The sequence below is a fragment of the Hydra vulgaris genome, chromosome 11 (genome assembly GCF_038396675.1).
Source record: "Hydra vulgaris chromosome 11, alternate assembly HydraT2T_AEP".
NCBI classification, from domain to species: domain Eukaryota; kingdom Metazoa; phylum Cnidaria; class Hydrozoa; order Anthoathecata; family Hydridae; genus Hydra; species Hydra vulgaris.
Genome location: NC_088930.1, coordinates 4776171 through 4790574, shown reverse-complemented (window position 1 = coordinate 4790574; position 14404 = coordinate 4776171). Strand labels below are relative to the sequence as shown.

Here is a 14404-nt window from a genome sequence, read left to right as displayed (position 1 = left end):
ATATATATATATATATATATATATATATGTATATATACATGTTTATATGTATTTATATACATATATATATATATATATACATATGTCTATATATATATATATATATATATATATATATATATATATATGTATACATATATGTATATATATATATATATATATATATATATATATATATATATATATATATATATATTTATCTATTTATATATATACATATGTCTATATCAGTGGTTGTTAACCTTTTTGAAGTCGGGGAGCACTTTTGATCATGACAAAATTTTGGGGACCACTGAAATCACGGAGTAAAAAAAACAAACAAACACATATACGTTCGACTCTTATTGAAAATTAAAGATTATAACATAACAGTTTAAAATGATAACATGACAAACAAATTGTTAATAAACATAAATTTAATAAGTAAAAAAATAACACTGAGCAAAATTTAATTTAGAAAAATTAAAAGATTTAATGTGAAACCTGAGCTTGACGGTTTTTACAAATTTCAGTCATATTAGGCCTTATTTTAGAAATAGCTACCCTCAATTCTTCATCCAAATTAGTAAGTGTTGCTCGTTTTTTAGTTTTTATGTTGGTGAATATCGAGAAACCGAGTTCACACAAATATGATGTTGAAAATTGCAACAAGATTTTAGGTGCCTTCATGGATAAAGCTGAGTATTCTTCTTGCAAAAAGATCCAAATTCCTCAAGAACCATTTCGGAAAATTTCATTTTAAGTGTGCGATCCGATAATAGGTTGATTAATTCTTCTTCTTCTTGGTATGACAACTTACTATTTGATGTATAAACCTTGGCAAATGGATTATGTATCCAGTCATATGTTTCTACGTTTATTGATGGAAAATAAAATTCAATCTTTTCTTCTAATAAAGTTAAATGCTCCGTTACTGCTGAAATAATATCGTCGGTAGTGTTATCATTAAGAGAAGGATAGATATCTACTTTCTTCTTCTCCAACACACGATTTTTCCAAAAAATAACTTTTTTCCGAAAGGCTGTCAATTTGTTGGTCATTGTTAAAAAGTTTTCTTTTCTTCCTTGAACGCTGGAATCAACACAATTTAAATAATCAAAACTATTAGCTAAATATGCCAGTTTAGCACACCAAATGTCATTTTGAAGATATTCCACAAAATCATCCATATTTTCCTTTTGGAAAAAGTTCATCAATTCATCGTTCAGTTCTAAGAAACGACGTAACACTTTTCCTCCGGATAACCATCTCACTTCAGTATGCAAAAGCAAAGATTCGTACTTGGTCTCCATAAAGATGCAAAGATTTTTAAAGACGCGTATTTTCAAAGGTCTCGATTTTATGATGTTTACCATACTTACAACTTTGTCTAGCACAGGTTTTAATGCTACTGGTAATATTTTGGACGCCAGAGATTCTCTATGCAAAAAACAGTGAGTAGATATAATATTGGCGTTTCTTTTTATGGCGCGAGTCACAAACTCTTTTAATGAGCCTACCATTGATGGAACACCGTCCGTACAAATTCCCACACACAACTCCCATGATATTTTGAATTATTCAAAATACGAAGAAATCAAAGAATCAAAGACATCTTGTCCTGTCGAACGTTCGGTAAGCTCAAGACAGCATAGAAATTGATTCACTATTTCGTTTTCACGAAGGAAACGAACGAACCCTAGTATATGAGCTTTTCCATTTATGTCAGTGAACTCGTCAATTTGCAGAGCAAAATGCCGTTTGGAAAGCTTATCGGCAACTGTTTTCTCGAAATCATCCGACATATTTTTAATTCAATTTTTATTGTATCATTTGAACGAGGAATTTTCATTATTTTCTTTGTTACTTCACCGCCAAACATAATTTTAACCATTTCACAACATGCAGGTATAATTAAAGACTCTGCTACAGTATGTGGTTTTAACTGAACAGCAATCATTTCATCAACCGTATATGACGCCAACTGTGCCTTATCGGAAATTTTCACAGTTTTTTCAAAATGTTTTACTTGTTTAGCTTGCGTATCGAACAATCGTTTGAAATAATCTTTAGTTTTTGTAGCAAGGTTGGCGTGATTTGTAGAAAAGTGACTTTCAACTTGTTAGAAACCATCGCGCTGTTGGATAACTTTTCTCTACATACAATACAATTTGGAATGTGGTATTGTTCCTCACAAACGTACGTAAATTCAAAACATGAATATTCTTCAGAATACTATCGATTAATTTTTTTCTTTTAATCCTATATCTTGTATCAGACACAATATGTGCAGCAAGAGCATTACTACCGCTTCCACTTCCGAATCATTCGCTTTTCGTTTGATAAGAAATTTGTCCATTATGAGGTATTACTGTAAAAACCAAGAATGATTTGGGAATTAATACTGGGCTTATTTTAATTGTTTATTAAGTCCCGGACAAAATGTCTGATTAAATTTAAATTTGGTCGGACAGTGTCCGATCAAATTTTTAAGATGTTTGTCGCAAATTTTATTTTTAATTACATAGCTCGGTTTATATTACAGCTGTTAAAACGTTACAATAAACTAATTTTTTATTATTAATTTAAATAAATATTTCATTATTTATTTAATATTATTATTTTTTCATAATTTTTAAAAATATTTTGGTTTTTAAAACACCTTTTAGATTCCGTTTCATAACGATTTTTATCATACATGTTAAATTTAAAACATTAAACGAATGCGCGAATGTTTTTCGCTTTGAAGTCACCGATTTTAATAGTCATAACTATTAATAGTCATAACTATATACATTATATTTTATATAATATATAGTTTATAAGTTATATTATATAATATATAGTTTATAAGTTATATTATATAATATATAGTTATATAATATATATTATATATTATATAATATATAGTTAAATAACTTTATATATATTGTATATTATATATTAGTACTCATAACTATTAATAGTCATAACTATAACTATTAAAATCGGTGATTGCAAAGCAAACAACATTCGCTCAAAAATAAATTTTAAAGTAAAAAAAACACGTTGTTTAAGGTCTTCGTTGTTTGTAAAATTATTCGTTGATTTAGTTTAAAAAAAAATTATTTATAGAATTTTAAATTAATAAAACTGCCTTAATATGATATAATTTTTTTTTATGGTAACTTAAATAAAATGTAATTATTGTCAACAATCTTTAGAAGTTTTATTTCGTTAATTCTTAAGTTTAATTAGTTTTTTCTTTTATTCAATATGTATTAATTAAATGAATGTAAATGTACTTTTATTTTCTCTTGATTAGAATAAAATACAAACTAACCTTATTAATATTTGGTTTCCTGTAAACTGCAATTTTTTTTTTATTTTCAAAATATTGCATTCAATGTAGGTAGGTAGGTAATAAAACCCAATTATTGTAGCTTCTTACCTAAACTGTAATCATTACAGTGTAATGTAAAAAGTGAGTGAAAATTAAATTTTGAGTTTCATAATTTCGCGGAGCACCGATTAAGAACCACAGGTCTATATGTATATATAAACATTCCTTTATCTTGCTTTCCTGATTCATATAATTTGTAATCTTTTAAGTCGTCTGTAAATATTATATTGCTCTACATTCTTCATCTATTCTCTTCCAGTAACTTCCAACATTAATTAGTGGTTGCTTGCAGCCTTGTTGGAAGCGAAGATGTTCAAAATATATAAATATATATATATACATATATATATATATATATATATATATATATATATATATATATATATATATATATATATATATATATATATATATATATATATATATATATATATATATATATATTTATATTTATATTAAGGTGGTCAAAAATTTAAATATTTATTTAGTAGTGCACATTGGAATCTCCTAATCTTATCCATCTAAAAAAAAAGACAATTTAAAAGTTTAAGGTGATTTGAAGATTATTTGGTTGCACAAGATTCTTAAACATCAGACATCCCTCATATTGTCAAAAAAAATTTTTTTTCTAAGCATACACTTTAATGTAGGATCTCAAAAAAAGCAAAATTTTATAAAAAATTAAAAAAAAGTTATTATTTTATATACAGAATATGGGCTTATGTTTTATGGCTTGAAACCTATTGTTTTTATCAAAAAACAAAAAATTTACATTTTTTTCATAGTTTTTAGAATAAATTTCTTCAATTTTTTAAAAAAAGAATTTCATCAATCACTTCCGCATTTACTTTTACGGCAAACAGACGTGTTTTTTTCAGTCGAAGAAATTTTTTTTTTTAATAATACAAATTTAAAAGTATAAAATACAAGTTGCTATCAATTATTAAATATGGCAGTTGCCATTAGCGAAATTCGAACAATGTTCAAGAAAATGTTTGAAAAAAGATATAGTATTACTAATAAAACAGCAAGAACAAAATATCCTTAAATTCATCAGTGCGAACGCAAAAATACCAAGCCACCGACAACAAAAAGCTGAAAAAAATATCAATGACAGGGTGGAAAAAATTAAACGATTGGAAAAGGATGTATTTGATATAAAGGAAAGCTTAAATTTTCACGAGAAGCTCATCGAAAAAAAGGTCAAAAATAATGTTGAGTCTATTGAAAAAAAAAAGATTTTGTAAAACCGAAGCACATAAAAGCGATGGGTTTCTTGACTTTAAAAAAAAAACATAGAGAAATTGAGGATCGGTCACAAATAAATATCCTTAGGATTGATGGCATCAAAGAAAATAAAAATGAAACGTGGTCTGAAAATGAAATAAAAGCAACTTTCTAATTAAATTTTTAGATGAAAATGTCGTATTCTGTGACGTCGATGACTCTAATAACTTTAATCAAAAAATATCTGAAAGCCAATACTATACAGTTATTAAATCTTTACAATATCTTCAAAAAAATTAAAATGGCTTTTCAATTTTAAACATTAGTATTCGAAGTTTAAATAAAAATTTTAAAAATCTTAGGTTTTTGTTGGATGAATTAAAACACGATTTTAAAATTATTTGTTTAACGGAAACTTGATGTAAGCGTGGCGAAACAAATGCCCAATTTGAACTAATTGATTACTCATCAGTTCACCATAAATTCACATAAATTATAACTAATTGAGTTTACATCTCAATTAGTTATAATTTACGTCAAGATCTCTGAGTAAATGAAATAGATTGTGAGTCATTATGCATTGAATTAATAAATAAAACCACTAAAAAAAAAATTATAAATGCCACATATAGACCTCCATCTACTAGCTTAAAGAAATTTAAAACTCATCTTAAACTATTCTTAACAAGTATAAATAAAACCCGAAGTCCTTAGTTGGGGATTTTAAAATTGACCTAATAAACCATGCTTCCAATAAAAATGTTAACAATTTTATAAATACTCTTCTTCAAAATAATTTAATTCCGTCAATAAACAAGCCAACGAGAGTGACTAACAACTCTTCTACACTTCTTGGTAATATTATAACTAATAGCAATCTTAATAACCGTCTTTAGACAGGCATTATCAAAACTAACTTATTGGATCATTTCCCAACATTCCTAGTTACTAACAATATGTTATTTAACAGTATTCCTTCTCAATCCATTATATTTTGGCGACAGATCAATAAAAACTCGGTAAAAAAAATTCAAAATCTTTTAAGTGACAACGTTGATTGGAATCTGGTATTGCAGTCACATGATGTTAACAACGCATATGATCTATTTTTAAATCAATTCTGCAAGCAATACGATCAAGCATTTCCTGAAAAAAAAATCATTGTAAAAACCAAAACTGTTTTAACTCCATGGATGTCTATTAGGTTACTAAAATCTTCATAAAGGAAACAGAAGTTATATGATAAGTACTTAAAAAAAAAACTTATAAAAACGAAATGACATATAAAAACTATAAAAATATATTTGAAAAAACAAAAAAGGAACTCAAAAAACTTTGTTATGCAAAGCTATTAAGTAAAGCCACCGAAAACACTAAAAAAACATGGAGTGTAATTAAAGAAATAATCGGAAAAAATAATTATGAGAGAAACATTCTGCCAAAAAAAATAACAATTGATAAAAACACAGTTTATGATAAATCAGTTATTGCTAAAAAAACTAAACAGAATCTTTACTAATGCTGGTCCGAATTTGGCATTTAAAATTCCAATTAAATCATTGTCATTTGAAAATTATAATAAAGTTATGGATGAACCGAAATTAAAACTAATTGAATTGCAAACCGCCTTTTTTTACCTTAAAACTAAGAAAAGTGCTGGATTTGATAAAATTAACGTTAATGTTGTAAAATCAGTATATAATATAATAGAACCCTCGTTATTTCACATATTTAATCTTTCATTTAAACAGGTATTATCCCTGAAAAGCTAAAAATATTAACCACGCCGATATTTAAGTACGGAGATGACTCAAATACCTCTAACTATAGGCCTATATCTATTTTACCTTGTTTTTCAAAATTACTAGAGAAAATAATGTACAATAAGCTTTTTAATCACTTATCAGAAAACGACATGTTGTATTCAAAACAATTTAGTTTCAAAAAAAAATTCATCCGATCATGCAGTGGTTGAACTAGTCAATCAAATATCAAGTACATTCAGTAGTAACTACTTTACCTTAGGACTTTTCATTAATCTGTCAAAAGCTTTCGATACCGTTAATTATAATATACTTAAAAAAAAACTTGAACACTATGGAGTAAAACTAACAATTTACTTTGGTTCAAAAGTTATTTGAACGATAGAAAACAACTAATCAATAACACTAACATTAATTGAGACCGATAGAAAATAATTTATAGTGCATGAACAAAAACAAACATTACCGACTGTCTTAACTTGTTGGGTTCCCCAGGGCTCTATTTTAGGACCACTGTTGTTCCTAGTGTACATTAATGATTTAAATTTAGCAACAGACCTATTAACTTGTATTCTTTTTGCAGGTAACTCCAATCTTTTTTATTCCCACAGAGATATTAATACACTATTTGAAACAACAAACGAACAATTATTGAAAGTTAATGAGTGGTTTAAAAGTAATAAACTCTCTCTAAATGTGGATAAAACCAAATTTATTTTGTTCCAAAAAGTGAATAAATCAAAAAATATTCCCATCAAATTGCGTAATCTAATAATCAATAACACTAACATTAAAAGAGAAAACTCAGTAAACTTTCTAGGCGTAATCTTAGATGAACATTTACGTTGGAGTTTACATATAAAAAGTATTGAAAACAAAATATCAAAAAATTTAGCAATGATATATAGGACTAAATCATTTTAAAGCAATAGTTCTTTAAAGAGTTTATATTTCTCTTTTATTTATTGTTGTTTAATTTATTGCAATATTGCATAGGCAAGTACAAACTATACAAAATTTAAAAAATTGTACTGTAAACAAAAACACGCGTGCAGAACAACACTTTGGAGCTGATAGAACTGTACCTTGTTAGCCTCTTCTGCGTATACTTGGAGCATTAAATATATATAAAATCAACTTACACCTAGTTTTAATGTTCATTTATAAAACAAATATAGGATTATCTTCTAAAATATTTCAATCATATTTTGATAAAATAGTTCATAAATATCCTACAAAATTTTCAAATAACAACTTTGCTGTCCCAAAATATCATTCAAAACTCACTTTATATTCAGTAATTTATTGTGGATTTGTGGACACTGTTTCCAAAATTGTAAATACACATAAAACTAGTATAGAGCAGTTTAAAAATAAATGAAAACAGGCATTCTTATTTATGGATTTAATAATATCCGATTTTAAATGTTTTTTTTAATTAAAACTTAAATACAAAAAATAATACAGAAGTTATGTCACTAAGTGTATCGACATTTTTTTTTTTTATTACCTTAATTGTGGTATTACCTATATGGCGTTTGCTAATATATTTACGTTATTTCTATGAAGTATACTAATTTATTTATGCTATTTCTATGGTGTATATTAATTTATTTAACTTTTATTTTTAAATCTCAGTTTTAATTTTTAAGTTTTAAGCAAATGATAATAACTTATTTATATTTTCTTATTTACTTAATCTTACTCCTTCCTTAAAATTTGATTCTTTAAATTTTTCTTTAAAAGACAACGATTTGTTATCTATTTTACTTTTATTTTTTTTTTTAATAAATAGTTTGTTAACTATAGATATTTAAATATTACAGTTTTTGTAAATACGTGAGAACGGGGCTCGGTGATAAAGCTAAATTAGTCTTCTTCTTGCCCCGCCATTGTTTATTTTTATTTATATCCTTCGAAACTGCATATATTATTAAACGGCAAAATATAAAAAAAACAAAAAAATAAAAAAAATTAAAATTTGTGGTTTTATAAACTTTCCATTTTTTGAAAACCAAATTGGTATTATTAGAGACATGCCTGATATTTAAGAATCTTCTGCAAATCTCTTTATAATTTCTTCAAACCAACTCAAAATTATATCAAATTTTTGTTTTAGTAATTAAATAGAAGGTTTTTTTTAGTAGATAGAAGGTTCAAATGAACTTGTTTTAAAAAAAAAAATTTAGACTACCCTTATTAGACCTCCTAGCCACGGTATTTTACTTTCATGGCTGGCTAAAAAAAATTCTGACCGGCTAGCTGATGGCATGAGAGGCTAGCCTACATTTTTGTGGCTGGCTAGCCGCCTGATTTTTTTGGCTGCTTAGCTGGCTATTATATATATATATATATATATATATATGTATATATATATATATATATATATATATATATATATATATATATATATATATATATATAAATATATATATATACATATATATATATATATATATATATATAAATTAGTAAAAGCACTTATCTAATTATTGATTACTTCAACACTGTGTTTCACCATCAGTAGGTTCATCAGAAAGAATCCTGATAAACCTACTGATGGTGAAACACAGTGTCGAAGTAATCAAAAATTAGATAAGTGTTTTTGCTAATTTAATTTTATATTGCTATGCAAATGTATATATATATATATATATATATATATATATATATATATATATATATATATATATATATATATATATATATATATATATATATATAAAATATATTTATAGTATAATAACCACATATATACAAGTATAATACTGACAGCATTAACCAAAACAAAACAAACTTTTGCATATAATAAATATTCATATATGAAATACAAAGTTAATCAAAATGAAATAAAAACATAAATAATGTCCTAATCCAAATAATGCAAGACTTAGCTCATAGACCAGCATTTGGATAGTTATCGTGTATGAAACAAACTGCATTCATTCGAAATGGTGCCAAGGAGGATCTCTTTCCATTCAAAATTAAACCAGTCGTGCTAAAAAGACATTTAACAGGTACACTGCCGATGCTCAATGCAAGATAAACCTGAAACAATAGAAACTATGTAAAATAAGCGACATTAAACTTCAGAAAAAAATTAATGTTTGCTGCTATTTTTGTCACTAATATTTGTTTAATGTCAAAAATAAAATTATCTTCTACCTTGGCTATGGATGCTAGAATAGGGAACTTTTCTGCATTATTTTTCCAAAACAGCAAGGCTGGTGATTGATTATCACAAATGGTAAGATAAAGATTTATTTCAGCTTGCAACCCATTGCTATTCTCTAATATTGCTCCAGAGTTTAGTGAAGATTTTGCAGTTTCCTGTAAAGTCAGTCTAAGTTTTTTAAAATCCTGAGCTGCGTTTGAGGTTTTACTATTTTGATTATTGTCAATGTATGACGCAGAGAAGTTAATCTTTTTATCGGTTCCTATTTGTGGTAAAATGTTTGAACCAAATAAAGAAGTTTTTATTTTGTCATAGCTGTTTTTTAACAAAATTTCACATTTTTTAGCTGTTTTTTAACAAAATTTCACATTTTTCCTTCGTCAAAACAAGATCACGCATTGCTGGATCAAAACAACACGCTAATTCAACTAAATTAGTAACAACTAACCGTTTCTCAATGCATTTTCTAACTAACTTTTTATATTTTTTTATCGCAGAAAAATCTGTGACTTGAACAATTCAACAATTTTTAATTTTAGTTACCATGAGTGGAAGGCAAGACAAATTTGGTGATCCCTCGCTAACAAGTAGAGTCAGTTCTCGAAATGGAGATAAAAAATTGCGCAGTTCTTGCAGAAGTTCTAAATCTTCAGGAAGAAAACATAAATCATACTTTCCAATTTTTTTCAACACTGTATCAACATGAGTTTTTAGATCTAAGATAGATTCAATCATTTCCAAGGTACTATTCCATCTTGTTGGGACACTATTTTTTAAAGAACTGTGCTCATGACTTTTTATGACATCATTTTTAGCTTGTATGTCAAAATCTAGAAGTGAATACTCTTCAGAATACTCTTCAAGTGAACTCTCATCAGCTTGACTAACAGATTTAATTAGCTGTGTTTGTGGAAGAATGCTTACATTTTCAGTTTCAATTTCAAAATCCAGAATTGGATCCTCTTCATCAGCTATTAGCTCGTCAACATGAGTTGTAATTCTTTTGAACAACTCCTCGTCTTTCACAGTTTCAATTTCACTCGATAGCATATATCCCTTAAAATGTAAAGCTTTTATTACTTCTTTGCATTTGCTTACTAGTAAAGTTAATTCTGGAATTTTTTTTTAGCTATCCGAGGTTAAAAGCAGATAAATTCCATGAGCGGTGCATGTTATATGTTCATGGCCTAATAGCTTTGATAATTTTTTCATATTAGCTACCATCAGTTGTGTTAAATAATAAAAAATGCTTATCTTGAGGTAAAAATTCTTTTAAAACAGTTTTAACAAATCGATAAAGCTGCTCAGAAGTGTGCGACTCCACTGGCTGAACAGCCAATGTGAAAATTTTAAATCTCCAATCATGCACAACACTTAAACGAATTCCAAAATAAGGTAAACGATTACGCTTGTCAGTCCAACCATCCATCATCAAAGTTCCACTTACACATGATTGTAGAACTTCTAAGACTCTTTGTTTAACAGAAGTATAAACATTTTTTAGGGCAGATCCAGATATACAGTCAGATGATGGAGGCTGAAACGCTGTATTTTTTGAACAAAAACTTTTAAACCCAGATCTTTCAACTGAACTAAATGGCTTAAGATCTAAACATATTAACAGACAAAGATCTCTGTTGAATTCAAATTGACTTTGTGCTGGTTTATTATTTTGTACAGTGCGGACCCAATTAGTAATTTTAGAACTAACTGGTTGCTCAAAAGTCTTTCCATGTTTAAAAACAGCATGGTTTAGATGGTTACCAGAAGATGTCATTGTTGAAGTAACATATACCTTTGATAATCGACCTTCATCGACACGTGATTGCTCTTCGAAACAGTATCTGCAGTACAACTGATTATTAAATAAATAATTTTGATTAATTTGGTTTCTTGAATCTTTCAAGATTAGTTAATTCATGAAGTCCCATGCTTTGGATGTAGAAGCCCTAGATTTGCTGTTGGACACAGGAATCCATCTCAGATCCTTGAGCAAGCAAATTGTTCCAGTTTTTTTTTCAATGGAAACAAATTTATTTACTCGTTCACGAACTGTATATAAATATATATATATATATATATATATATATATATATATATATATATATATATATATATATATATAATATATATATATAATATATATATATATATAATAATATATATATATATAATAATATATATATATAATAATATATATATATAATATATATATATATATATATATATATATATATATATATATATATATATATATATATATATATATATATATATATATATATATATATATATGTATATATATATATATATATATATATATATATATATATATATATATATATATATATATATATATATATATATATATATATATATATATATATATATATATATATATATATATATATATATATATATATATATGTATATATATAATACAAACAATAATGATAATTCGGACCTTTAGAATGATTGTTTCTTTTCATTTTAAAATTTAAATTGCGCAGATGACAACTTTACTTTTTTTTTATGATAAACATTGACTACTGTTTTGGGACTGCAAGAGACTTTTTTTTATAGCGCGAAAATTAAGGTATTCGAATATACGGTATATGAACACGAGACTCATGGAATTCCATGGTTAAACCAAAACCAATATTACGAAGCGATTGGTGATAGGTGATATGATAAAATTTAAAAAAAAATTGGACATAAACTAATTTAAAGATTTAAATCAATTAACTAACTATGATTTTAACGGCTGGCTATGGCGACTTATTTTCATGGCTGGCGAAGGCATTTTTCACAGCTGGCTAAAAATAAAGCAGTGCTTGGCGACGGCTAGCGGCTAATGGCGGCGGCTTGCGGGTCTAACCCTTATATATATATATATATATATATATATATATATATATATATATATATATATATATATATATATATATATATATATATATATATATATATATATATATTTTTTACAAATAGATAAATATATATATATATATCGTCAGTTAAAGAGAATACATACAACTTTATATAAGGTTTAAAATTCAATACAAAATGAAATAATATACAATATAGAATGCTTTTTTTTGTTTACCCGGCCTAATGACTCACAATCTGTTTCATTAATGCATAGTTCATGAGGGAAAAATCAATTGAATAGTGGACAAAAGTATCCCTCCCTCAGCAACCATAGTTTTAACGCGCTGGATCAACTAACGTGTCTTTAATTAAATCAGAATAAGTAATTTTGTCCGATGTATTTACACTAAACTTCTGTTAAACAAATAATGCTAAAATCGTGTTTTATTTCACTCAACAACATTTTTACGTTTTCAAAATTTTCATCTAGACTTCAGATATTCATATTTAAAATTAAAAATGCTTTTTTATTCATTCTGTTTGGCACATTGGCAAACTGAGTAGTATTTACTTTCAAAATTCAATATGTCAATACACTCTGTTTCAGTTTCATTATCACTATTTTTTTCACAAGAAAATTGAAATTTAGAGTTTCCCATCATTTTTATAAATAAAAATTCTGTTAAAGTCCCGGAATATATTTGAAAACCTACTTAGTGTTTGCATCATCCATTTTAATTTTATAATAAAAAAAAAACTTATTTTACTTGAGAATGCTTTGTAAAAAATGTTTTCCAATCATTCAAACTTTTTTGAGTTCTACAAACAATCAGAAATTTAATAAAATAGTTGTTATAGGCCTTAGATTAAAAATGCAACACGCTAGTATAATGAAATTTTAACTAAAACTGCGATTACACTGTTCAACCTTATTTTTATCGAATTTTCTTTACAGAATTGAAACTTGTATGAAAACTAGGTGAATATCTAATTTTTAGGAAGAACTCCTTTCATCAGTGTATGCATTCCAATGGTGGCAACTGTTATAAAGTCATTTAGCTTTAGATGACAAATAAATGATCAACCTAAGAAAAACTTTCAAAAAATGTCTGATAGCTCGTTTTATCGGCATAAAAACATAGATTATTTTTCAGTAGAATCATTTGTAAACCCCAAATTTCTATTTAAATTCCAAAAAGTCTTTGATGCTGCTAAAAAACATGTGTTTTTGGAGGGAAACGTTTCTTATTGGAGCCAACAAGTAGCGAAAATTCACCGAATTTTGTTTCTAAAATTCCAACTTACGAATTGGTAAAAGAAGTATTAAATAATTATCTAAAACACCCTTCTTTATGCTCTTAAATATTTTTAAAAAAAAAAAGAAAAGAAAACAACATTAAAAACAAGACTTGATTTAGAAAAAAAAGCAAACACATTTCTCACACCACCAATTTAAATTACGTTAATGGGCTAAAAAGATTTTTAAATCTTAATGAAATTTCGTTATCTAAATGAACACGCAAGATTGGGCTCAAAATATCTTTGGTGTAAAAAAAATTTAGCGCCTAATTTCGGTATTCTCGCTACCAAACGATATAAATAAAACTATTTGAAGAGATTTAACTTTTTTTTAAATCTTGTTACCCGAATAAATAAACCAGGTTAAAGCGCTAGATTATGTGCTTTGATCTCAATTCAAGTTTCGTCACCAAAAACAAAACTAAAAGTTTCTCACATAATTTCTCAAACATAAAAGCGAGTTAAACAAGCAAGATGCGCATGACACGGGGGTTAAGCACGTTATATACATTTATTATAGTTTATTTAATTTAACTGCATACACACAAAGAAATACAAAAAGATAAAGAACTCATTATTTTAAAACTGATTATCTATTTGGGTATCTAAACATTGTTAAGTGAAAATGGTTTTAGTCAACGTGCCATTCAATTTAAACTTGAAACCCATCCCTGTTTTTTAAACAGCCATGTTTACAAATGTAGGAGT

The 14404-nt window shown here is 26.5% G+C and overlaps 2 protein-coding genes across 2 annotated transcripts; both read right to left on the bottom strand.

Annotated features, from left to right (window-relative positions):
- Positions 1 to 665: 665 nt before the first annotated feature.
- Positions 666 to 1502, bottom strand: LOC136086795 (zinc finger BED domain-containing protein 5-like). Its single transcript, XM_065809285.1, has one exon. The coding sequence runs from the start codon at positions 1500 to 1502 to the stop codon at positions 666 to 668; it is 837 nt and encodes a 278-aa protein (XP_065665357.1).
- A 7646-nt stretch (positions 1503 to 9148) lies between these two features.
- Positions 9149 to 12371, bottom strand: LOC136087350 (uncharacterized). The gene is made up of 3 exons (XM_065809852.1): positions 11991 to 12371; positions 9517 to 11578; positions 9149 to 9399 (listed from the first exon to the last, which is right to left on the bottom strand). The coding sequence occupies exon 2, from the start codon at positions 10574 to 10576 to the stop codon at positions 10046 to 10048; it is 531 nt and encodes a 176-aa protein (XP_065665924.1). The 5' UTR covers positions 10577 to 11578; positions 11991 to 12371; the 3' UTR covers positions 9149 to 9399; positions 9517 to 10045.
- Positions 12372 to 14404: the final 2033 nt, after the last annotated feature.